Source organism: Hippoglossus stenolepis, chromosome 5, assembly GCF_022539355.2.
Source record: "Hippoglossus stenolepis isolate QCI-W04-F060 chromosome 5, HSTE1.2, whole genome shotgun sequence".
Lineage (NCBI taxonomy): Eukaryota > Metazoa > Chordata > Actinopteri > Pleuronectiformes > Pleuronectidae > Hippoglossus > Hippoglossus stenolepis.
Genome location: NC_061487.1, coordinates 28,143,286 through 28,168,285, shown reverse-complemented (window position 1 = coordinate 28,168,285; position 25,000 = coordinate 28,143,286). Strand labels below are relative to the sequence as shown.

Sequence of the window (25,000 nt, the reverse complement as noted above, 5' to 3'; positions counted from 1 at the left end):
TGGATCTAAATGCTACTGGGTTTGATCCCAGACTTTTATTGTGGAGGGAGACAGGAAGAACAATCGTCTGTGACGGTGAAGAGAGATTAGTCTCTTCCTCCGTCCCTACGACTCATCCTTATGAACACGATATCTTAGGAACACCTCGAGGGAGTTCCTTCAAATCTGGTACAAACGTTCACTTGGACTCAAGGACGAACTCATTAGGATTTGGTGGTCAAAGGTAAAAGGTCGAAGGTCACGGGGGCCTCACAGACTTTTAGCCTCTTAAACATGAGATCTCTCAAGTCTGGCTTTCATCTGCTCGTCTTCACTTGGACTCAAAGATGAACAGATTAGGTTTTGGAGGTCAAAGGTCACAGTGACCTTCTGAGTGGAGAGAAACAACCACAGGATGTTAACTATCTTCAGATGGTTGTTTTAGTTTAGGTCAAGCAGACAGACTCTAACTTCACCGTCACCGAAGTCTTCAGCTCTAGATTTGAATATTTGTCTCTCACGTTGTGTAACAGCAGATCTGTTTCACAGAGTGAACAGACGGAAATCTCTCTGATGGGAAAACATGATTCAATCAAACACGACTCAGAAGCTGCTTCTCGTTGATGACGATTTTAACAACTGATTTTATTCTTCATCAGATCCGTTCTTTAAAAAAAACAATCACATGTAAAGAATCATATTCCTGCTCCGACTGAATCACAGAGTATATTTCTGAAAGTCTAAAACCACATGAAACGACATTTCATTCTTCGTCACCTCTGAGAAAACACGTTTCCCCTCTGGTGGAATGATGGAGCAGAAGCAAAGAGGAGGAGGAGGAATGGAAAAAGGACGGGAGGCGTTTCCTGTTTCAACACGTCCGTCGCTTTACGCCAGCGTCCGTCCTGAACTGTGTTTCATTCACTCACTGTTCAACCTTTTCACTGGAGGAAAACAATCTGAAACGTCCTCAGAGTCGACACAAGACGCGACCGCACACGCACACGCTCCTCAGTCGTCTGGTTCGATGACACACTGCTCCACAATCTCTCTCAGGTTGGGGTTTTCCATGGCGGCCGCCACTCGCTCCTTATCGTTGATCTGTTTGTTAACTGACACACAAACAGATCATTACACACTTTAACAACACACTGGCATCAGGATGAATGTTCCAGATGTTTTCATGCTGCTGTGAACGAGACAATCTCCTGCTGCTTCAGATGTTAAAGACAAACTCCAGAAAATGTCCCAACTCCCTTTTCAAGTGTTCTCTTTAAAGTTTCCTTCATTTGAATCTCATTTCTGCAGCTGACATTTTGAGTCTGGCAGCAGATGATTAACTTCAATATTAAGTCAGAATTCACAACAACATCTGACCTGAAGATGCTCCAACCAAAAGGTCACAGAAATGATGAGGATGAATTATGGATGACAGGATTCTAAAGTGTTTGACTGAGTTTAACGTGAGCGTTTTGAATCACTGAGTTTGCAGTTTGTTCCGTTAAGTCTGAAAACACCTTGAGGCTGCTCACATGAGAAAACACTAGTGTTGATTTTGTTGACCACATTTCGAGGACTCTGTGTCTCACATGATTTGGAAAATTGTCTCAGCAGGAGGTCATTCAATCGAAAGAAGCCATTTCCTCTCTTTAATGACAAAAACACACTTACTATCTTCCTCGGTAGAATGAGTTCCTTCTGAAATGTAAATTTCCAGCTGAGGAGACAAAGAACAAACAGCTGATGTTAAACGTTCCTTTTACAAAGTGAGGTGTGTTTTAAATGCTGGCCTGAGAATAAAAGAGACTCAGTGGAAACACAGAAAACAGTTTAGGATTAAAAAATATATAAATTACAGTAAAGTTAAAATGTAAAACTGAACGAACAAACAGAAAAAAGAGAGAATATCAATTAATAAACTGTAAATACATCACAAAAGTGTGTGTGAACAAAGATATATATGAACAACAGAGTTTAGTTTCATCACTATTAAGATAAGAAATACAAACTTTGACAAACGTATATTTAATGTCTACTTTAATTTTCTTGTTTGGTCCATGTCCCATCTGCCAACATGGAGGAGGAGGGTGTCATGTCGTCCATCTTCATCTACAGTCGATGATCAGTGAAATATGTGAACACGTAAATCCACGTGAACGCTGGTGAATGATCACTGCTCGAGTCCGGATGAGTCACGAGTCCTGGACTCAAGTGTGTGGTTAAATACCAGCCAGGGGAAAAGAGAGCATGTGGTTTATAAACCAGCTGCTACTCACCTTGTGTTTAAAAGGCAAACATCTCTGCAGCTTCACTTGTAAGCACAAACCTGCAGACACACACAACATGGCCGTCAGACATCAGCACAAAACATTCAGGTCAGGAGCAGTGAAAAAGACTGAAAACACAAAACTGGTCTGAAGTCAGCGGTTCAGAGATTTTACTATTAATGATCTCAGCTGTCGGGAAATCCAACGATGTGAAAAAGCTCCCTGAGGTGGAGTCAAAGCCAAGAGGAGATCCTGTTGACCTCAGGTGTGAAGGTCGTTCACCATCAAAGCAAAAGAGACCTTAAATAATACAGAGCGTGAGCCGAGTGCTTTTACATTCAGTCAAACTATGAAGGCTTCTCCTGTTTAAATCAGACCGGTCTGATGGATGTTATGTGGTACCAGCAGGCTTCAGGGGAGGTTCAGGCTCGTCTACACTAGTTCCCCTCTGGTACATGTCGGAGGATTAAGACTCCGCTGGCCCCTCCCCTCAGACTGAATGATGAGCAGGTCACTAACAGTGAATGACAGCGTCAGGATCTATAGAACCTGAGTGACATGAGAATAACACGAGAACCACAGTGATTAAAGCTGAGTCACTGCTGGACACCTGCCAACTCAACACCTGACGGACCCATGAACACGACTCACTGGTCGAATACAACCACATGTGCTTCACACACACACACACACACACACACACACACACACACACACACACACACACACACACACACACACACACACACACACACACACACACACACACACACACACACACACACACACACACAGTAAAGATGTATAGTGTTTACAGATGTATCACCCGGCTGCTTTTCTACAAACTAAACATATAGATTATTCTTATGTTGTGGCACTCTCTCGCCACGACTCCTGCGAACAACAGATTAGAAAGATCAAGGGTTAAACTGTCAGTTACACCAACTGAAGTGATAACGAGGGATCAGCTGATCTCCACTGGGTTTTCAGAAGCTGACAAACTGGGAGCAGCAGAAAAGGAATCAGGCCACAGAGCAACTTATATCATCAAATAACTGATTCAAACCAAACTGATCAGAAACACTTGAACAAACATCAGTGAGATAAGAACGACCTGAAATTAGTTTAGTCCATGTCCCATCTGCTAACATGGAGGAGGCGAGGTTTATGACCTATACTGCAGCCAGCCACCAGGGGGCGATTGAAATGTTTTGGCTTCACTTTTGGGAGCGGTGATGTCGTCCATCTTTATTTACAGCGAATGATTCACTCGTTGTTCAACGACACCTCACTGGAGAATTAGCGCCACCAACTGTTCGTCTCCATGAACAAGCTCCTGGTGTTCGTATAAGTGGATAGAAACTTTTACAGTAAATTCATGAATATTATTGTGTACATTATAACATCTGGATTAAAACTGGGTTTAGTTTGTTTATACGTTTACAGGTCTCTGGTCGACGGCACCGTTAAAAACTAAACGCTGAACTGTCTCCCTGACACAGAAAGGCTCTCGAGTGGTGAGGACCTTTCAACCTTCATAGGTTCACATCTTTCAAATGCTTTTAATTAGAAATTAAAACCAATACTGGCACAAAATAATGGACTTAATGGTTTGATTAATGGGATGTTAACTAAACAACTTAATGCTAATTGGCTTATTCTGACATCAGCTCCTGACATCATCAGCTGTGAGCTGAGGAGGCCCTGGACCAACCTGACAGAAGACACAGGTATGACCTTGAAAACCTACTGAAACTAAAGGTTTAACCTTCTGTCTGTTATATTCAGATCAGCTCCTGTAGCGTCTGTGGTTCTGGTCAGTGACTCACCGATCAGAGTGGCCAGGGAGCAGTGAGGGACGGTCGGGGAAAACTTGATGATGATCAGGTACTCGTCCTCTCCGAGCTCCCGGACCTCCACGCATTTCTCCGTCACCACATCCAGCTCCTCCAGGGTGTTCGGCTTCTCCGGATCCCGGATCGACCGGATCACATCTGGAGGGGGGGGGGGGAACCAGATGTGACACTGTATTCGACAGAGAGTCGGAGATAAACGTCTGAAGCTCCTGAAAACTTTTAACTAGAATATCAGAGTCCAACAGTATACTAATACTAACAGTACCACACACTCACAGTACCACACACTCACAGTACCACACACTCACAGTACCACTGACTAACAGTACCACACACTCACAGTACCACACACTCACAGTACCACACACTAACAGTACCACACACTCACAGTACCACTGACTAACAGTACCACACTCTCACAGTACCACACACTCACAGTACCACACACTCACAGTACCACTGACTAACAGTACCACACTCTTACAGTACCACACACTCTACAGTACCACACACTCACAGTACCACACACTCACAGTACCACACACTCACAGTACCACACACTCACAGTACCACACACTCACAGTACCACACACTCACAGTGCCACACACTCACAGTACTACACACTCACAGTACTACACCTCAACCCACATCACTCACAGTACCACACACTCACAGTACCACTGACTAACAGTACCACACACTCACAGTACCACACACTCACAGTACCACTGACTAACAGTACCACACTCACAGTACCACACACTCACAGTACCACTGACTCACAGTACCACACTCTTACAGTACCACACACTCACAGTACCACACACTCACAGTACCACACTCTCACAGTACCACACACTCACAGTACCACACACTCACAGTACCACACACTCACCAGTACCACACTCACAGTACCCACTCTCACAGTACCACACACTCACAGTGCCACACACTCACAGTGCCACACACTCACAGTACTACACACTCACAGTACTACACACTCACAGTACTACACTCACACAGTACTACACTCACACAGTACTACACTCACAGTACCACACACTCACAGTACTACACTCACAGTACCACACACTCACAGTACCACACACTCACAGTACTACACTCACAGTACTACACACTCACAGTACCACACACTCACAGTACCACACACTCACAGTACCACACACTCACAGTACTACACACAGTACTACACACACAGTACCACACACTACAGTACTACACACTCACAGTACCAGACTCTCACAGTACCACACACTCACAGTACCACACACTCACTACTACACACCACAGTACTCACAGTACCACACACTCACAGTACCACGACTAACAGTACCACACTCACAGTACTACACTCACAGTACTACACTCACAGTACTACACACTCACAGTACCACACACTCACAGTACCACACACTCACAGTACCACACACTCACAGTACCACACTCACAGTACCACACACTCACAGTACCACACACTCACAGTACTACACTCACAGTACTACACTCACAGTACTACACTCACAGTACCACACACTCACAGTACCACACACTCACAGTACTACACACCACACACTCACAGTACCACAACCCTACAGTACCACCTCACAGTACTACACACACACTCACAGTACCACACACTCACAGTACTACACACTCACAGTACCACACACCACAGTACCACACACTCACAGTACTACACACTCACAGTACCACACACTCACAGTACCACACTCTCACAGTACCACACACTCACAGTACTACACACTCACAGTACTACACACTCACAGTACCACACACTCACAGTACTACACACTCACAGTACTACACTCACAGTACCACACACTCACAGTACCACACACTCACAGTACTACACACTCACCATAAACCTCTAACGCTTTCTCCTCCATCTTCTCGCTCCTCCGCTGGTTCCAGTTTTCCGGTGGGATCGTGTTGATCGTTACCGTCACAGAGACTCGAGCTTCCTCCGGTTAACCGGCGCCATGTTGACGGAACAGTGACCGGAAACAGAGAAGAGGCGGAGCTTCAGCTCATCGACACCTTCATGTCCACTTGTAAACTTCCGGGTCAGGTGCTTGGAGATCTGCGGTTTCTGCAGTAGCCAATCAGCGTCTCTGGGTTCCTGTCACTTCCTGTGTTTTGGTTGCATCACAGTGAAACTACACACTGTAAAACCTTTAAATGTACGAGCAGCTTGTGTTCCTCCAGGCTTTGGACTTTACTCTTATAATAAACAGACGACTGCATCAAGTAATGTAAGATTCATATGAAATACTATTTTACTAGTGTGCTTTCTCAATTCTAACTTTTCTACTGTTAATTATACTCACTAAATATTCAGCACTAGAGATTAATCTTCTTACAGTGAACCTCGTGTTTACCTGGATCCACAACTGTGTTTCATTTTTTGTTGGATTATAAATTAATGTAGTTTAATTTAGAATAAAGTTATCTATGAAAATCAGTTTTACTACTCATGATTCTAAGGAGCACATCTGGTAAAAAGTCCCAGCAGCAACAGGCTCAGTATTGTAATCAGACAAGAACACTTAGATGAACGTGTTGATGGAATTTGAAATTAATCACAGGCCTTTTACATTTTGGTTTTAATCAAATTAATCATTGATAGTTAAGATAGGAGTTAATACTTTGATTATGTGTCTTATGACAGAAAATAATAATAATCAGCCGAAGAGTAACTACGTCTGATTGTTTCAGCTGTTTCACTGTTGATGAATAAAGCTACAGCTCAGCGGTTGACTCCGCCCACTTTGAGCACGCTGCAGTCAGCGGACTGTTTCTAGCTGCCGGGCTCCTATTGGTCGGAGAGTGTCAGCTGACGGGAAGCAGCGGGTCATGTGACAGCTGACATGTGACCAGCTGTTCACAGAACAGACAACAAGATGCTGGAGGCTCCGCGGCCGGAGATCGGCCCCATCGCGGTGGCTGTGATCCCCGAGAACCGTGAGGAGGTGGCGGACATCCGCGGAGCGCAGCTCGCTCCGGGAGGCTCCCTGCTCGGCTGCCTGCTGCCGGGGGCCCCGGGCCGCCCGCTGCCGGGGGCCCCGGGCCGCCTGCTGCTGTGGGACCCGGCGGACAGAGGCGCTCCTCCGGCTGCTGTGGACGGCTCCTGCACCGAGTGAGTCCCCGGTTCACTTCTCAGTTACAGTAACGTTTCACCCGAGTTACATGATGTGACGTTACTGAAGTCAAGTCATCTACATCATGGACTTTTTATAATATATATAAAACATTATGATACACAGAGGTGTTCAAATAAAGTCGACAAAGTGAAAAATACAATTACACACAGACAAAAAGAAAAGACTGTATGAGGGAGATGTTTACAGTGATATATGACGTAATGTCACTGAATGTTTTGTGTTTAATGGCTTTTTTTGTGTGATGATATTTTACAAATGGAGTCATAGAGATGTTCTAATAAATCAAAATACTTCATCGTCCCCATGGGGAAGTTTGTCATGGGCCAAAGTGCTGCAGCGGTTTAACAGAAAAGAATCAGTTTCCTGTTAAACCAGCCTCAAGTCGTTGTGATGTCACTTCATCTGACATCAACCTTATTTCAGTCTGTACTTTTATTAAAATGTGGTCTTGATAATAAATACAAAGACATGTACGAGAAGCTGACAGCCGTCGTTGTTCTCAGTTTTTCCTGGGAGGAGCAGAGCGTCGTCAGTCGGGGCGTCAGCAGACTTCTGGCTGTTGGATCTCAGTGTGACCTGAAGCTGCTGGAGGTGGAGGCCGAACCATCAGCCGCCATCGCTCTGCTCTGCGTCTCTGAATGTGCTGCAGACCTCCTGCTGCAGACTGTGCGACAGCAGGACCACAGTGAGTCCCGCCTCCATCCTCAGGCTCCACTGTACATAAAGATGGACGATGCTTCTTCACTTCCTCCCGTTGCACAATTATATTAATATCCTGGACATGAGTGCCGCCATCTTGTGTTTGTGACGTCCAACACAAGACGAAGCCAGAAACCAGCTTTGAGAGACTTTTATTATGACCTATATGTTTTGAGCCACCAGGGGGCAATCAAGATGATTTGGCTTCACTCTTGGGGAGCTGTCCATCTTTAGATCTTTAGAATAGTCAGTAATTAGTATTAATGTGTAAATATTACTGAATAAAACTTTGCTTTCAGGTGTGTTCAAGCTGCAGTCGCTGCGTCTGTTGTCGTTCGCCGCCGGCCGCTGCTGCGTGCTGCTGAATGATGATTGGCTGCTGCAGCTGCAGTGGCTGCAGGCGGAGGCGGAGCCACAGATATTAACCTGCTGCAGCATCCAGCCGCCTGAAGGCAGAGACACAGCTGTCAATCACTGTGTCTGCAGAGACACACTGTTCACCCTCAGCGCCGCTGGAATCATATGTATCCTCAGAGCCCTGCAGTTCCATCCAGAAAACAAGTCTGTGATTGGACCAGACTAGTACTAACAAACAAGTGTTAGAAACTCTAAAACTAAAGTAACTACGTCCAAACTAACGACATGAAATATCATCATTGTGAAATCCTTGTATTTTTTGTCTCGGCCTTTATCCCTGCTCTGAATTTGCCAGCAGTGTTTTCTTTAACCCTCCTCCAGCTGTGTTCAGTATCACTGACGGCGTCCTGCTGGCCAGCGTTGATGTCCCTCTCTACCTGAGCTCCGACCTGGAGGAGGACGACGTTGTCTCCTCTTCTCCAACCTCCTCCTCCTCCTCCTTCTGCCTCCTCCAGGTGTCGGCTGACCTCAGCACGGCCGTCGCCGTCACTCAGTCTCACGCTGCTGTCGGCGTTGACCTCGACCACTACTTCAGGTGCAGCAGCAGAAACACACGAGCACAAGCCCCCCCCCCTTTTGAGCAGTTGATTAACTGTAAAATTTAAATATTACATTTTATAGAGATAAGAGATGATACCAGTTAAAACAGGTGATGGTAGATTACAAAAAGAAAAGGCGCACTGACTCCACATCTCTCCAAATCTCCGTCGACCTCAGGTGACGGGTCTCAAATATGAAAGAACCTGAAAGCTCCGGATTGAGGAATAACCTAAATGTGTGAGAATCATTATATTTCCCTGTAAAATCATTAATTTTAATTGGTAACCTGTATTTTCTGTTTTCCAAAAGAAGACCAAGAATTTAGAAAATACTGATAATTATTCAGGATTCTTTTAAACTCTGTAGAAAACTGAATAGATTTGTCTTGTCTTTTCTCACTGCCTAAAATACAGATGCATAAATGCTCCTTCTTGAAATTTGCGTTAACAAATGTCTCACATCCTCAGTGGAGTCAGATAAAAAGACTTCATCTTTCATTCTTTTGTTTTGATAAATACAGTCGAAGCACATTCAATTAATCAGATCACAATCCGGAGCCTGATTGGACGGAGCGCTGCAGAGACAGGCTTCTCTGAGCTGAGTGAAGTGAATGTTCCTGCATGAAGCTGTTATTTTAACATGTAAACAAGAGCAGTAGTAAGAACAAACTTCATTCTGATGTTTCTGTCCTCAGGATGTGTCCAGACCACCTGATCTGTGCCGTCCCGCCTGCTCGCCCCGACCTCGGGCCACTTCGAGACCAGGACAGTCTGTCGAGCTGCAGCCTCGCCGCCCTCGGATCGACCTTCAGTACTGACCGGTATTTATAGTTTATAGATTATAAAATGTTTTCTCAGTTAGACTGCTCAGCTCTCAGTGACGATGGCATGCGTATTGCAGCCATTCTGTTCCCTTAACAACACACATGACCAGTATGAGGCTGATGAGATGAATGGTTGTCGACATTTGAGAGACTCAGACTTACAAACATTTTCTCTGGAAATAAAAGATACAATTGATTCTTCACTTTTCTCTCTAACTTTTATTCGTCTGACTTCACCTCTAGTTCCTGGGAAGCTCATCTGGCCTCCATGTACAGCAGAGCTCAGCAGCCTCCACCTCCCTCCACCTCCTCCTCCTCCTCCCAGCCTGCCGGGATGCCCTGGTCCTCCTCCCTCCCCCACCTGGAGTCCCACCAGGCTCCATCCTCGGCCCACAGCCGAGTCCCTTGCGGCGGTGCAACCATCAGCTTTTCCGTCCCTGAGTCCTCTGCTCCGTGTCTGCTCGCTGTCTCCGAGTTCTCTGCCTTGCTGACCTTCGTCTCCCCCGGCAACAGGCAGACCACAGTAGCCTCATGGGATTTTGCCTCCGGGAGTGTGAGCTACCACCAGGAGGAGGAGGAGGAGGAGGCGGCTCCTCTTCTGCGCTGTGGAGAGAGACAGCACAGACTCCTGCTGAAGAGTAAGTCAGACTCAGAGTGGAGTCGAAATCCCACCAGTCGAGGCAGGAATCTGAATGAATGGAGCTTTGCAGTAAACACGGGGGCGGTTCTACAACTCGTATGAATAACAATCATATATACCAACATTTATATACAATCGTAATAACCACAGATTTCAAAAGAATGTACGAATAATAGAAACAACAGATTTCAAAAAACAGCACAAATACACACAAGAACAACACAATTACAAAGAAGAAAACCTAATTATTACACTTTCACTTCCAACATCTGAATCCGACCTTTCTCGTCTCCAGAGGCCGGCGTGTTCCAGGTCTTGTTCTCAGTTTCCCAGCAGGACTTGCTCAGCAGCTTGATGCTGTTCGGAAGTGCAGCAACAGTAGATGCAGTGTGTCACCTGAACAGCTGGGGGCGCTGCTCCATCCCCATCCACGCCCTGCAGGTAGGAGGTAACGCCCACCTTCACGGGCATCGCCTGCTGATGACGCTTCCAGTCGGCTGCTGTGTTTTAACGTTATGTTTCGCTTCAGGCCGGACTGAAGAACCGTCAGCTGGACACGGTCGACTTCTACCTGAAGAGCAAAGAAAACGTTCTGAACCCGTCAACGGCGTTCGGTGCTGCGGATCAGCTGACGGCCTCCACGCCGAGCCTGACCGACTGTACGTATACGCCTCAGCTTCAGGTATTCCACTACCACGATGACTTTGTGTTGCACGTTGCTCAGGTGTGTGTGTCTCTTTGTGTGTCTCTTTGTGTGCGCAGGTGTCCAGGAGTTGTGTCCTGCGTTGGACCTGCTGTGTTCGGCCGTCAGAGACTCAAACAGTGAAGCTCAGAGTCGACAGTTTTCAGAACAGTTGCTCAACTTCACCTTGAACTTTGTCAACACACAGATCCGCTCTGTGCTGTCCAGCTCCCACTGTACGAACACACACACACACACACACACACACACACACACACACAACACACACACACACACACCTGTCCAACATAAGTAACACAATGCTCCGTTGTGTCAGCAGACGAGGATGCAGGTGTGCAGAGCTGCGTGGACGTGCTGGACCGCTACGTCACTGAGCTGAGGAGCTACATGAAGAGATATCCCTGGCCTGCAGGGGGCGATGTCTCCTGCACCGACTCTGCTCCAGCTCAGGAGGAGGCGCAGGAGGACGAATGGGAGCAGCTCCCGACAGAGGTGACGTCTTAGTCACGAGAATAAAATAGCGTTTCCTGTTGTGTCAAACTTTTGCTTTTAGTTTAATTTTTCTGTGTGTGTGTGTGTGTGTGTGTGTGTGTGTGTGTGTGTGTGTGTGTGTGTGTGTGTGTGTGTGTGTGTGTGTGTGTGTGTGTGTGTGTGTGTTGCAGGAATTGGTCCACCAATCCATCCTGACCAATCAGATCCCCAGAGCTCAGGCCATCCTGAGGAGGCGGAGCCGCCCGGAGCAGCACCTGTCGGCTCTGAGGAAGGAGGGTCTGCGGCAGGTCTTCTCCCGCCTGCAGCAGCGAGACGTGCAGACCGCCAACGCTCTCCTCGTCAACATGGTCAGAACATGTCTCCGCCTTTTATCCTTTGTATTACGTGTGTAACGGATGTGTGGATGAGGGCATGGGAGACCACGACTCACAAATGGATTCGCAGCAGTTATTTGCTCCTGCAAAGGACAATATACAAACACAAAGTCCTTCCGGTATTTTCTCGCCTGCACATCAGTGTTAATGTTCCCACGGGAAACATAAACAAAAATAACAGTAAATGAGAATAATGGAGATCAAATTCACAAATACTCAACAGAGTCACAGAAGTTTTAATATAATTCACAAATGTTAATTGAAAATAATAATTACTAAAGTGCATTTTTAATTCCGCTACACCTGCACATGTTGAAAGGCAAAGGTTTGAAAGTGTCATGATGTCAAACCTGGTGTTTGAAAAGGTGTTGATGGAGCACGTCAGGGAGTTGGTTTGATTCGTTCACCAGGCGTCAGCAGGCAAACTGAAGCTTTATGAAACTGATAAAACCTTTTTGTTTCCAGGGTTTCAGTGTGAAGAAGCAGCTCCACAGTTTCTGTCTTTACACGGACGACAAACACCTGAGGGAGTTTGTGGTGAGTCTGTGATCTTTATATATTCATCTCATATTTAAGCATGAGGGCCATGTTGACATTTGCATTGCATCTGAAGGCTGAGTCAAACATACATGAATGTGTCAGTGGAGAGATTTGCTTCCTGTGACGAGGCAAATCGCAGCTTGGCTTCCAATGAAGTTCAACTTTGACGAACTTCGACCTGCGATATTTGCTTCACATTTGCATATGCGTGACAGTGTCCTTAACAAGTCCCCGTGGACTCTGATTGGTTACTTGCAGGTGGAGGAGCTGTCAAGGCGGAGTTATTTTGCAGAGGAGGAGATGCAGAGTGTGACGTTCATCAGGCAGATGGAGAAGCTGGGAGCAGTGTTTCCATCTCGCTGCCCTGCGGACACCACAGGGCTCAGGTGCAGATTCAACTCCCCTCCTCTCATATCGATTCAGCTGTTTCACGACCCACGAGGAACCAAAGTCTCTGTCTCGACTCCCCTTCTCTCCAGGGTCGTTCAGATGGTTCACAGGGAGCCGGGAGGCGGGGCCGAGGAGGTCCTGGGGGAGCTGGTGGGACAGAGGCGGTCTGATAAGGATGCAGGGCTCTGGCACAACGTCAGATTGGACTGGGTGAGGAACTGGGACCAGAGCTGTCAGACCGCCGTCCTCCTGTCCAGACTGCAGCACACAGGTGAGAACCCGACATCAGCGAGCGACTCGCGTGAATGACATCACACGTGTTTTATTGAGTTCTCCTCCTGTTCTTGGATCTTCAGAGTTAAGCTCCTGTGACCCTGCCGTGCTGTGGCGTTACCTCACCGCCCTCCACGACCAGCACCGGGTGGTCGACTGGATCCAGAACCAGGAGACCGCTGGCGCCTCCCTGTGGCCAGAGTTGGTTCCAGAGCTGGTGAACGACAACACACTGTGCAGCACGTACATGAGGGAGAACATCCTGGACCTGCTGGCCAGGTACAGATGTTAGTTTGTTAGATCCAGTGGTCGCCATGGTAACATTTAACAGGAAGCTTCTGTTTTACATTGTTGGATTGAACTTCCTGTTTGTTGTCCCTCCAGACGAGGCCGGTTCATCCCGGAGGAGCTGGCAGATCTGGAGAAGCTGCTGTGGCGGCTGGCTCAGGGCGGAGGGGCGATGGCTTCGTCTCCTCCCGTCCCTCAGTACCGCTCGTCGCTCGGCCTCGACCTCCACGGCCTCGTCATCACCTTCTGCCTGGATCACGGCCTGAAGTACCTGCTCTACACCTACCTGGAGCACTACAGGTGTGTGTTCACCGGGCCGGTGCCCTCCAGTGGCCAGAGGGATTCAGTTCTTGTGATTGTTTCTTTGATTGTATTTAGTTCTTAGCTGATTGTAACGTATCCATGTTTGCTCGCCACAGATTGACTCCCAGGAACTGCCCCGTCCTGACCAATCAGAGCCTGTCTGAGAGTCAGCCCTGGTTTGAGATGATGGTGAAGATCCAGGAGATCACCAGGGATCTGTCAGGTAGCAGACTGTCTCCTTAAGATCAATAACTTGTATTAAAACACACTAATCCTTCAGTGTCAAGTCAACAGAAGTCAAAGAAATGGGCAGTTTTCTGTATCTATATATTGTCATATTTAATATTTGAGTATTTGACAAAATGATTCATTGATATGAAATTAATTTTTTTTTTACCCAATTCCCCTCGGGCATCAATAAAGTATTTCTGAATCTGATTCAGGGCCTGTGTTTATCAGTTGAGTAACAATACTTTGATTTAATTTTGTTTTAATATTATTTCCCAGAACAAAGTAACCGGATTAGTAATCTGGAACAAATCATAAACAGTTAAAATTCATTTAGACAAAGTTAGATTAGTTTATTTGTTTTATTTCAAGTGTCATTTATATACTTTGGGATTATTGTCTTACTTTGTGTACTTGTGTTAAGTTGAATTCACTTTATCTAGCGTCCACTCGATATTAGATGAAGTAGGATACTAACACATGTACTGAACTGTGACACTGAGTCCGTCCTCTGTGTCCGTCTCTGCTTCCAGACCCACGCCTGCTCTTCCAGGCCTGTTTGACCAGCGCTCAGGTTCTGCTGCCGGGCAGTCAGGCGTCTCTCAGCAGCCTCCTGCTGGAGGGACACAGTCTGCTGGCTCTGGCTGCCATCACGTTCGCCCCCGGAGGCATCGACCAGGTCAACGTTTAAACAATGAGCATGTGATTGTGCCTCTGCTGAGGTGTTTGGTTTTTAAAGCCCTGAGGAGCAAAGTAGTGATCAGGAGTTTTGTTCCTGGCTCAAAAAAAGAGTAGAAAAGAAAATCATAGAGCAAATGTTTCATGTGCAGCTGGAGCTTAGTACATCTAAGTACAAGCGGTGCAGTGAGTGAAACTGGTCTCTGTGCTTCCTGTGCTCAGGTGGTGGTTCAGGGGTCAGGCAGCTCAGGGAGGACAGTTGACCCTCAGCTCCTGAAGATGGCGCTGGCCCCCCACTCCAAACTGAAGGCTGCCCTGTTCCCCCCCGGGCCCCGGGGACACAGCCCGTCCTCGGACATCTCTGTTTACCATCTCCTGCAGGTACCTTTACACCGTCAGCCCTGGTCCTCACTACGTTCCAACCTCATCCTGTGTTGAAACGCTGTCACCTCTGAGTGTGTGAACCATCCTGCTTGTTCCAGTAAACGTATGAAAGGAATGTACTGAGCTGTTGTGTTTTCCAGTCGCTCCACCCTCTGGACCCGTCCAGGCTGTTTGGCTGGCAGGCGGCAAACACCCTCAACTCCACTGGTGAGCTCCACACATCAGTGTTCAGGTCCCACCCAATGGAAATCAAGTGTTTGACCCTGTTCTCACGTCATGAGGGAAATAACCAGTGATCATCAGGACACTGCAGTGACCCAATGATTCTCTAACACCAGAACCCTTCGTTTCAAGGGTTTCAGAGGAGAAGCCAAGTGCAGCTGATCATCAGAGTTTTACACAGTTAGCTCAGTTCATTAACTCGTACATCACCACTTGTCATAGTGCCATGTACAGTTGTGAAACAGAAAGGTTAGTGGTAAGAGACAGAGGCCTGTCTCATTCACATATTCATAGATCCACAAATATTAAATGAGACAAAGACCTAAAATACGAGTTTTCACAGAAATGTCTGAGGTAGAAATAAAGATGTGAGGCTGAGTGTAATTCATGTTTTGGTGTCGTCCTCCACAGAGACGTCGGAGCTGCCTCACTTCTCCAGCCCTCACCTGGTCAACAAGTTCGCTCTGGTGGAGAACCTGGACTTCCTGTACTACCTCCGTCACGGCCGACCTTCCTTCGCCTTCGCCACATTCCTCGTCCAGCAGCTGAGCAGCTGCAGCGACACGACGCTACTGTGAGTTATGACCCCGCCTCTCAGCAGCTGTTCAGCTCGAGTCGAGTGAGACTGAAAATAAGCATTGTTGTGCTGTATAACATTAGTTTTGTGTGTGTGTGTGTGTGTGTGTGTGTGTGTGTGTGTGTGTTGCAGCTGGCAGCAGGCCCGGCAGCAGGTGTACCGGTTTGCTCTGCAGTGTTTTAACGTCCCGTCTGTGGCGTCTGCAGCCGTTTGTTTTTGCGAGCTGCTGGGAGTCTGCAGCCTTCGCCTGAGAGTCGACCTCAGAGCCATGAACGCCATCCTGCAGCACTGGAGCCAACACAACACACACTCTGCTCCCACACAGAGGCTACACACTCTGGGTAAACACAACACACACACATACATACACACACCATCCACACACTCTGGGTAAACACAACACACACACACTCTCTACACACAATGATCTGTTTTGTTTTGGTGTCTAAAGGAGTAAAGTTGGCAGAGGCGGAGCCTGGAGTAGCGGAGCAGCTGATTGGTTACCTGGAAGCTGCAGTGGCGGACAGTGTGGAGCAGAAGGGCGTCGGCAGGTCGGTGGCGTTTACTGATCTAACGACATTAATGAGCATCAACATGTGTTTTCACTTGTGGCAACAGATTTAGTTAAACTGCTCTTTTAAAAACCATCTGTTCAAACGCACGTGCTCACTTTCAATTCACCACATCTATTTCTCTGTTTGCTACAAATATTGATTTACATTTATTTCTGCTCTTTTGACTGTTGATGGTTTGTTGTATGATGATTATGTGATTTATTGCTGTTGGTGTTATCTGATGTAAGGTGCCATTAAATCAATGGATACAGCTACAGTTTATATTTGTTTACATTTTGGGAATTTATTTTTTGATTAAGTACTAACTGCTTGTGTGTGTGTGTGTGTGTGTGTGTGTGTGTGTGTGTGTGTGTGTGTGTGTGTGTGTGTGTGTGTGTGTGTGTGTGTGTGTGTGTGTGTGTGTGTGTGTGTGTGTGTGTGTGTGTGTGTGTGTGTGTGTGTGTGTGTGTCAGGTCGTCGTACGAGGCGTCTCAGGAGTGGGCGTTGCCAGTGCAGTTCTGTCAGCTTCACAATCTGGAGCTCAGCTCTGTTTACCCCGCCCACTGTGCCGGTGACGGACAGTTTGTCCACTTCCTGTTGTTTGTTGAGCTGCACAGTTTCCCGCCACAGCAGGTGAACACACACCTCCACGACGTCCTCACATTAAACATGTCAGTGTTGAAATCCTCATCATCAAACTGGTGTAATATCTCTGCTCAGTGTCAGAGGAATCATTCCCACGTTTTAACCGTGTCATGTGACCTCCGTTTGACCCTCCTCCTGCAGGTGAGGTCACTGGTGGCTCGGTTTGGCCCCGCCCTCCAGGCCCACCTGAGCCTGGCGTTCCAGGACCTGCAGCTGCACCGTCAGAGGAGGAGCAGTGGATCTGAGGAGCAGCCGCAGTGTCTGAGCACGGAAAAGGCCTCTGGGAGTCCGGAGCACCTCAGGGAGCTGTTCCAGGTTCTGCTGCAGAGCCAGGAGCAGGCGTCGCCCTGCAGGTACCTGCTGCACGAGGCTCTGCTGCAACGCTGCCCCACACTGGCTGTGCTGGCTGCCTGTCAACGGGTAAATAACAATAATCCAGTAGTTCCATCACTATGATGTTTGTTGTCACTCGTGTGATTCTTACCACTGTTTGATTGACAGGGGGCGGAGCTGCTGCCCTGCCTGTGTGCGTGGGTGTTGACCTCTGTCAATGATGTCACACTGAGTGAAGCCACCGCCCACCTGCTCGAAGCCCCACAGCACCACGAGTGGACCCTGCACGACCTGTCAATCATCTGGAGGACGCTGCTGGGGCGGGGCCACGTCAGGCCCCTCCTGCGAGGCTTCGCGCTCTTCCAGAGGGTAAAAAGACGTCTGTCACAAAAACTGCAAACGCCACAACACAGAGACACAATCACAACAGAAAGGACAATGGATGTTGACTGAAACGAGTTACTGTGGGTTTGTGATGATCCAGTCGCAGATTGAAATGTGATGCTTGTCTACTTGAGGTATTACGGTACAGATGCTTGAAACACCCAAATACGAAGAATGCATCTTTACTGTAACACCTCAAATAGACGGGCATCACATTTTAAGCCGTGGCTGACTTGACTTCAGTAACTGTGCTTGTTTCATTGTCAAGTTCCATCGTCTTCTGTTGTGTTTGTGTGTCTGTTGTGGTCGTTTCTAGTTGTGAATGTGAAACCAGACGAGTGCAGCAGTTCATCCGTGTGAAGCTGCTGCTTTGACACAGGATGGTTTCTGGAGTTTATATTTGGGTCAGATGACAGAGTCATGAAACTTGGTTCAGAGGATTAAACAAACTGGATTAAAGCTCCATCCTCAGAACTATATTTAATATGTGTGATATTTCCTCCCCGAGGACTTTGCCAGGAAAACTCTGCTCCTCTCCAAGAATGTAATTCATCTTTCATCCAGGGAAGGTTTTTAAAAAAGCGTCATATTATTGAATTTGAGGATAAAAGTTTTTCCATTTTCTTCTTGACTCGACCTTCAGGGATTTGACTGTTTTTCTTTTAGTCACTCGGATGCTTACGTACAGATTTATTCAATTTTATCTGATTTCATAACTTTCTTACTTGAATGTAATTCATCTTGATTGTCAGATGATTATGAGATCAAATGAACCTGATAATGGTCATTAACGTTCATCTCTCAGGACTGCCCCCTGGTGTTGGTGCTCAGGATGTTTGAGCTGTGTTGTGACTACAGGAACTTCTCTGAGGCCAAAGTGAAGCTGCTGGATTTCCAGAGGACGCTCATCACTGTGAGTTCCACCACCGAGCTGATGAAAGAAGATCAGGATGTTGAGACTAACACTTGTAGTGAATCCATCAGTTCATCACCAGGGTTATTCACAGAATACATGTAGGCTTCAAATCGTCATTTTTATTTGATCAAAAACACTGACACAGAATCAGTTTGATCATGGATGCAGCTTCAGTGCAGATAAACCAGGTAGGATGAACCCAGAGTGTTTAACTTCACACAAACAATACAAATTAACAGAATATTGTGGAAGAGTTTGAGGACGACTCACTAATGAAGAAGAATAATTCTGAAGCATCAACACAGGACGAGAGAACACAACACTACAAACACACACGTTTACAACAGACACCGAACTATTCCTCTTTCATCTGTTGCCTTTCCTTTACCGGTGTAGCTGAGAAACGGTGGTCCGGTGCCCCCTGGTGGACTGCCCCTGCAGTGGGTGGAGAGCCAGGCCTCAGTGCTGCTCCTCACGATGCTGCAGCGCTGCTCCTCCCAGTACGACCTCCACCGCCTGCTGCAGCTCCTGGCCGACGTCGACAAGCTCCTCAAATCCAACGGTGAGAGTTTAGAACATGTCAGAATCTCTCAGATCAGGAGACGACGTGAATTAACAGTAAATCACCTCCTCAGCAAAGTGGTGAGAGAGGTTCTGAACTCTGATTGGTCGATTAACTCAGGACACGTCACAGTCAAATTACATTTTTTGCTATAGTCTATAAAAACCTCCCTGTTTTAATTGATTTGTTTTGTCCTTGTTGTGTGTTTGTATGTGCTGTGTGTGTTTGTGTGTAGGTCCAGACTTCAGGAAGCTGAGTCGGCTCAGTCAGTTGCTGCAGGGGTCAGACGTCAGCTTGTCTCCCAGGCTGCTTCAGTGCAGTTCACCCTCTGTCCAGCAGGAGGAGTTCCAGGCTGCTGTGGACGCTCTGCAGGCCAGGGGGCGCTACAGTCAGGCCAGAAAGGTGGCGCTGCTGGCCAACCTGCCCGTCCACCACCTGCTGCTCAGCCAGGTCTGCTGACATTTTCTTAATTCACAGACATTTTGTATCATCACGATTTACAAGAAACATTTAGATTTGACTTTATACTACTTAAACTAAAAGATCTATGTAGTCAAAGATGTTTCCGGTCGTTCTTCGCTCTCTGATGTTTGTCCAAGTGTTTCTGATCAGTTTGGTTTGAATCAGTTATTTGATGATGTAAAAAACGGGGAGGAAGTCTTGAGCAGTCAGCCACCAGGGGGCGTACGAGATGTTTGGGCTTTACTTACACGTCACGTTTTATGTGACAGATTTGTTCTTTAGTTCTCTAGGAAGTGTTTTTTTTTTTCAAACTACAGGAACTACTAATCTGTCATTCTACAGTCTAACATTATACTTCCTCTGGATCATAGATCAAGAATAATATAACGTTTGTTTCATCACATTTCTGACTCTGACTCAGCTCCTTCAGGAAATGAACTCCCAGAAGTCCAGGACAACGTGGAGGAGGTTGGAGACCCGAGTCAGTTTCTGGAGGAATTGTCAGGAGCAGCTGAAGAGCGACAGCACTGATCCAGGATCAGCCTCCTGTTTCTTCTTGTCGCAGGCTGAAGCCTCAGCTTCCTCGGTAGCTGAAGTTCAGACGGAGCTGCTGGACGTCCAGGAGCGCTGCCTCCTGCTGGGCCTCGCCGCTCACTGGCTCTCCCAGCTCAGCCCGACTCCCATCGACCAACTGGAGAGCATGGAGAAGAAGCTTTGGATCAGCCGGGTGCGGCAACACGTCCTCACCGTGGCCATGGAGAAGGAGAGCGTTTTCAACCTGCCGCCGCCCGCCGTCGCACCTGAAATGAACAAGTATGAAGTTCTCATGAAGGAGTTCTCCTTCTCTAACATATCAGCTCTGAACACGGAGACCTGCCTCCGTCTGGACGGACTCCCGGGTCGCTCCGAGGAGCAGGAGCAGCAGGAGCAGCAGGAGCAGCAGGAGCAGCAGGAGGAGCAGGAGGAGCTGAACATTACCTCCGAGGAGAGGAGAGTTCTGGCTTCACTGATTGGCCAACTATTAGATGACGGCAGTATCCATGAAGCCAGCCGAGTCTGCCGCTACTTCTGTCTGCACCACCCAGACGTGTGGGTGGTGCTGCGCTGCCGAGGGCTGGCGTCCGGAGAACTCAGCCCCGAACCACAAGACGAGGAGTCAGAGGCCCCGCCGAGGAGGAGCATCACCCCCTGTACGCTTCATACATTACTTTATTATTCATATACAACACATCCTGCAGCTGGTGCATCTGAACTTAATCGACTGTTGGGTAGTTTATAATATTCTGTGTCAATAATCAGAATCTGCAAAGTAACTAGTAACTAAATCTTCAAAATAAATGTTGTGAATGAATAAATATTGAGTAAAAAGTACAATATTACAATAAGTATAAAGAAGCATAAAAGGGAAATACTTAAGTTACATTTGTAGTTTCTTGTACCTTACTTTATGTAGTACTTGGTCAAATGTACTTAGTTACTTTCCCTCCACGGCTTCTCGATGCCGCGATGCTACCAGGTCACTTGCTAATCACTGGTTGTATTTCTCTGTAGCTGTTTACAAAGTATACTTAATACTTAAATTTAAAGATTTTGAGAATATCACTGTTTAGTAAAAACAACACGTGAACTGTTTCTCTCTGATCCAGCGTCGTCGTTCGGCAGCCTGTCGCTCGCCATGACCCCGCTCCCTGAAGACGAGGTCGCCGTCCAGCTCCAGAGACTGGTGGATCAGTGTTGCCATGGCAACAACTACTGCAAACAAGTCCTGAGCCTCTACCAGCTCTCGAAGGTATAATCACACACATTCATACAGGTCCTCTTTACGTTAGGAGCAATGTGGGGTTCAGTATCTTGCCCGAGGACACTACGGAAAGAAGGAGGAACGGAGGAGCCGGGAATTGAACCGTCAGCCTTCTGAGCCACAGTTGCCCATTAACACACATGTTTTCATGTCTTCTAGTTTTTGTACATCATCTAAATGTCCCAGTCTTTTGACTACCACAAGAAAATGTCTTAACATTGTGTACTCCCGTTTTGTTAATGTGATTTGTCGGGAATGCCCCGGAGATGATTTCATTACATCTGGAACCAAATCTTTCACTTGGTTTTTAAGATGAGCTGATGAGAGTGTGTGTGAATCTCTGTCGTGTCCAGGAGCTGCAGAGCTCGTTCAGTCACATCTGCCGCCAGGAGCCTCGCTCCGTGCTGGAGCTGCTGCTGCAGTCGGATCAGCCCGAGCGCTTCAGGAAGGCTCAGGCCTTCATCCGGGCCCAGGGCCTCTCCACGGACACGGTGGCCGAGCTGGTCTCCTCCGCTGTGGCCCAGGCGCTGCTGGCCTCCGCCCACGACCTCCAGACGGGTGAGAGCAGGGCCCGAACATCAGGAAGTGAAAAGTCCTCATCGTTCACCAGTGGAACAAAATGTGAAAGATCAGAGTTATTGTGCAGCCGTGTTAAACTGCAGCAGGAGAACTCGTCTGTATCCGGATCTGAGAAAGTCTCTGTCACTCTGTAACTATATTAATATTATATATGTTATAATCAGTTTGTGATTCAGCCGGTTTACACAAAAACTACTGAACCAATGTACATGCAACTCTGTTGAGGGGCGGGGCCTGATCCAAGAATGAGCCAATCAAATGCTGTTTTCTTTTACTTTAAAATGGTTAAATAGTGATTCAGGCGGAGGCACGAGTCTCCTTGTTCAATTCATTTACTCGTTAAATTCATTTCTTTTAATTTGTTGTTTTATCTTAAAACATTACAACTTAGTCACTGAATCCTGGTGTGTGAGGTTAGAATACAGACGATGTTCAGGTGGTGTTCTGACAGGTGTGTGTTTGTCTGTGTGCGTGCGTGTGTGTCTGTGTGTGTGTGTCTGTGTGCGTGTGTGTCTGTGTGTGTGCATGTGTGCGTGTGCATGTGTGTGTGTGCGTGCGACCCAGCAGAGAAGCAGGTATTCCGGCCGTCGGAGGGGCGGGACTCGCTGCTTCAGCTGATCAAACTATGTGATGACCCGAATCTGGTGGGAATCAAACTGCTGGAAAACGTCAACGTGGTTCCACTGAGAGACCTGAGCTGCAGTACGACACACACACACACACACACACACACACACACACACACACACACACACGTTATATATCGTTATAAAAAGTACTATAGACGATAACATATTCTCAAAAGGTAAATCTCTAAATAGTTTCTGAGGAATTTTCTTGTTTGTTTTGTAGTTGGCTGTAAAATGATGTTATTGTCATGTCATTATTACTTCTGTCCACAGAACAGAGATACAGTCTTACCCTCATTATTAGACATTTGTTTTAATTTGTGACGACGCTCAGTGTCGACAAGTCGAAGGTAAAAACACGTTTGGTCTCCTGCAGTCGTGGAACTGCTGATCGTGGCTCACGACTGTTTCAGTCTCACCTGTAACATGGAGGGAATCGTCAGGGTGCTGCAGGCCGCCCGTCACCTCAGCCACACCTACCTGGCCCCGGGGGAGCACTACGGTCTACTGGTAAGCCCCGCCCACTCACCCACTGGCCAGAAAACACGCCTCTGTCACACGTGTCTCAGACGCTCTGAAGGTGATGTGTGTGTGTGTGTGTGCGTGTGCGTGTGCGTGTGCAGGTGCGTCTGCTGACAGGTATCGGCAGATATGATGAGATGACGTACGTCTTCGACCTGCTGCATCAGAACCATCGCTTCGAGATGCTGCTGAGGAAGAAGGTGGACATGGACCGAGGACAGGTGGGGACACACACACACACACACACACACACACACACACACACACACACACACACACACACACACTGGACAGTTCAGTGACGTTTCAGATTCCAGTTTCCATGTGACGAGTAGCTCCTGTTGGAAGAGGAGCAGTAACATGAACTTGTCTGTCCTGCTGCAGAGCTCCAGTCTGAAGACGGCTCTGCTGGACTACATCAAACGCTGCCTCCCTGCAGACAGCGAGAAGCACAACATGGTGGCGCTGTGCTTCAGCATGAGGAGGGAGATCGGAGAAAACCACGAGATGGCGGCCAGGACGCAGCTGAAGATCATCGAGTCTCAGGAGTGGGGTGAGAATTTACCGTCAGTGAACATCTGAATCAGGGTTTCTCCTCGTGTCATGTGACCATGAGTTTCGCCGACTTGTCTCCAAACAGTCGTCACGCCGGATCTGAAGAGTTCATTGGTCAAAGTGTTGGGTCTGTTGAAGGACGCAGCTGAGAGCTTCTCCAAGGTACCTGAACTCCTCCATCTTTCTTTAATACTCGCTGAAGAGAGTTATTAACTGTGTGTGTGTGTGTGTGTGTGTGTGTGTGTGTGTGTGTGTGTGTGTGTGTGTGTGTGTGTGTGTGTGTGTGTGTGTGTGTGTGTGTGTGTGTGTGTGTGTGTGTGTGTGTGTGTGTGTGTGTGTTTTTTCTAGGACTCGTGTGTACGTCAGGCGACTCGCTGTGTCCGCACAGCTAAGCTGGTCGCTCTTCAGCTCCACTTCCTGAACCAGGGGTCAGACATACGTGTCATCAACCTGCGACCTGCGGTGCTGCTGAACACGCTCATCGAGCTGCCGCGATGCTACCAGGTCACTTCCTGTTCCTGCTTTCGCTAGAATACTTTAAACGCCTTCAGTCTGTAGATATTTAGAAAACACATTGTCTGAGTGTGGTGATGTGGTGAAGCAGCGTGGAGTCTTCTCTCAACGACTGTTAGAAGACTCTTTAGAAGGAAAGTGCACGGGTGTGGAAGGAGCCGCAGCTCAAACAGAAGATGTGATGTTTTCTGTGGCAGGTGTTTGTGGTGTCGGAGGCGTACGGCGTCAGTCCGGACTGGGCGGAGGTTCTGTACCAGAAGGTGATTCTGAAAGGAGACTTCGTTTACCTGGAGGAGCTGAAACGCCACCGCCCGCTGACCTCCAGCCTGTTCGAGGACATTTTCAAGAAGTGAGACGCTGCCCTCGTCCTTCACGAAACCACCTGACGTTCTGACCTCATCTCACGTTCTGTGTCTTTGTCGTTTCAGACTGGACGCCGCTCCCAGCAGCGTCACTCCACACGTGAAGCGCCTGCTGACGCACTGCGATGACGTGTACAGCCGCTACAGACTGGCCTACCAGCAAAAACTGGACGACGTCACCAAAACGATGCTGCAGGACGCAAAGACGTCCAACTACCTGAATGACCGACTGGCCAGCTGATCCGCTGAGCCACTGGTCACAGGAAACTAAAGAACTTATTGATAAATATAAGTTTGTTCTCTAAC

General features: G+C 47.5%; 2 protein-coding genes across 4 annotated transcripts in view; one reads left to right on the top strand and one right to left on the bottom strand.

Moving 5' to 3' along the window:
- Positions 1-603: 603 nt before the first annotated feature.
- On the bottom strand, positions 604-6,178 carry ciao2a (cytosolic iron-sulfur assembly component 2A). Of its 2 annotated transcripts, none has more exons than XM_035156538.2 (5): positions 6,004-6,178; positions 4,076-4,271; positions 2,256-2,305; positions 1,651-1,696; positions 604-1,091 (listed from the first exon to the last, which is right to left on the bottom strand). In XM_035156538.2, the coding sequence occupies exons 1-5, from the start codon at positions 6,004-6,006 to the stop codon at positions 991-993; spliced, it is 396 nt and encodes a 131-aa protein (XP_035012429.2). In that variant the 5' UTR covers positions 6,007-6,178; the 3' UTR covers positions 604-990. The 2 variants fall into 2 exon arrangements, with proteins under 2 accessions (XP_035012429.2, XP_035012430.1); XM_035156539.2 differs by having other exon boundaries at positions 4,076-4,240; positions 6,004-6,169.
- Positions 6,179-6,294: 116 nt separating this feature from the next.
- spg11 (SPG11 vesicle trafficking associated, spatacsin) overlaps positions 6,295-25,000 on the top strand; it is an 18,866-nt gene continuing 160 nt past the window's right edge. The window contains exons 1-41 of one of the 2 annotated variants that reach the window (XM_035156537.2): positions 6,295-6,397; positions 6,861-7,281; positions 7,810-7,991; positions 8,305-8,529; positions 8,744-8,957; positions 9,657-9,782; positions 10,029-10,423; positions 10,721-10,866; positions 10,955-11,084; positions 11,188-11,343; positions 11,448-11,620; positions 11,791-11,967; positions 12,460-12,531; positions 12,793-12,920; positions 13,014-13,195; positions 13,281-13,476; positions 13,582-13,785; positions 13,905-14,011; positions 14,550-14,695; positions 14,917-15,075; positions 15,219-15,285; positions 15,712-15,874; positions 16,010-16,218; positions 16,329-16,428; positions 16,905-17,064; positions 17,218-17,496; positions 17,578-17,778; positions 18,599-18,706; positions 19,106-19,271; positions 19,507-19,721; positions 20,155-20,923; positions 21,380-21,522; positions 21,888-22,092; positions 22,681-22,815; positions 23,119-23,252; positions 23,366-23,485; positions 23,649-23,817; positions 23,905-23,981; positions 24,168-24,323; positions 24,530-24,681; positions 24,761-25,000. The exon at positions 24,761-25,000 is cut by the window's right edge and continues 160 nt beyond it. In XM_035156537.2, the coding sequence (XP_035012428.2) occupies positions 7,046-7,281; positions 7,810-7,991; positions 8,305-8,529; positions 8,744-8,957; positions 9,657-9,782; positions 10,029-10,423; positions 10,721-10,866; positions 10,955-11,084; positions 11,188-11,343; positions 11,448-11,620; positions 11,791-11,967; positions 12,460-12,531; positions 12,793-12,920; positions 13,014-13,195; positions 13,281-13,476; positions 13,582-13,785; positions 13,905-14,011; positions 14,550-14,695; positions 14,917-15,075; positions 15,219-15,285; positions 15,712-15,874; positions 16,010-16,218; positions 16,329-16,428; positions 16,905-17,064; positions 17,218-17,496; positions 17,578-17,778; positions 18,599-18,706; positions 19,106-19,271; positions 19,507-19,721; positions 20,155-20,923; positions 21,380-21,522; positions 21,888-22,092; positions 22,681-22,815; positions 23,119-23,252; positions 23,366-23,485; positions 23,649-23,817; positions 23,905-23,981; positions 24,168-24,323; positions 24,530-24,681; positions 24,761-24,935 (7,257 nt within the window). In that variant the 5' untranslated portion in view covers positions 6,295-6,397; positions 6,861-7,045 and the 3' untranslated portion in view covers positions 24,936-25,000. Of the gene's footprint in view, positions 6,398-6,860; positions 7,282-7,809; positions 7,992-8,304; positions 8,530-8,743; positions 8,958-9,656; positions 9,783-10,028; positions 10,424-10,720; positions 10,867-10,954; positions 11,085-11,187; positions 11,344-11,447; positions 11,621-11,790; positions 11,968-12,459; positions 12,532-12,792; positions 12,921-13,013; positions 13,196-13,280; positions 13,477-13,581; positions 13,786-13,904; positions 14,012-14,549; positions 14,696-14,916; positions 15,076-15,218; positions 15,286-15,711; positions 15,875-16,009; positions 16,219-16,328; positions 16,429-16,904; positions 17,065-17,217; positions 17,497-17,577; positions 17,779-18,598; positions 18,707-19,105; positions 19,272-19,506; positions 19,722-20,154; positions 20,924-21,379; positions 21,523-21,887; positions 22,093-22,677; positions 22,816-23,118; positions 23,253-23,365; positions 23,486-23,648; positions 23,818-23,904; positions 23,982-24,167; positions 24,324-24,529; positions 24,682-24,760 lie in introns of both variants that reach the window. The other variant, XM_047339837.1, reaches the window with a different exon arrangement.

Coding starts and splice junctions, on each gene's coding strand:
- ciao2a (XM_035156538.2), bottom strand. Junction 2,306..4,075: donor CTCCCTGGCCACTCTGATCG/GTGAGTCACTGA, acceptor GTGTGTCTGCAG/GTTTGTGCTTACAAGTGAAG. Junction 1,697..2,255: donor GTTTGCCTTTTAAACACAAG/GTGAGTAGCAGC, acceptor TTGTCTCCTCAG/CTGGAAATTTACATTTCAGA.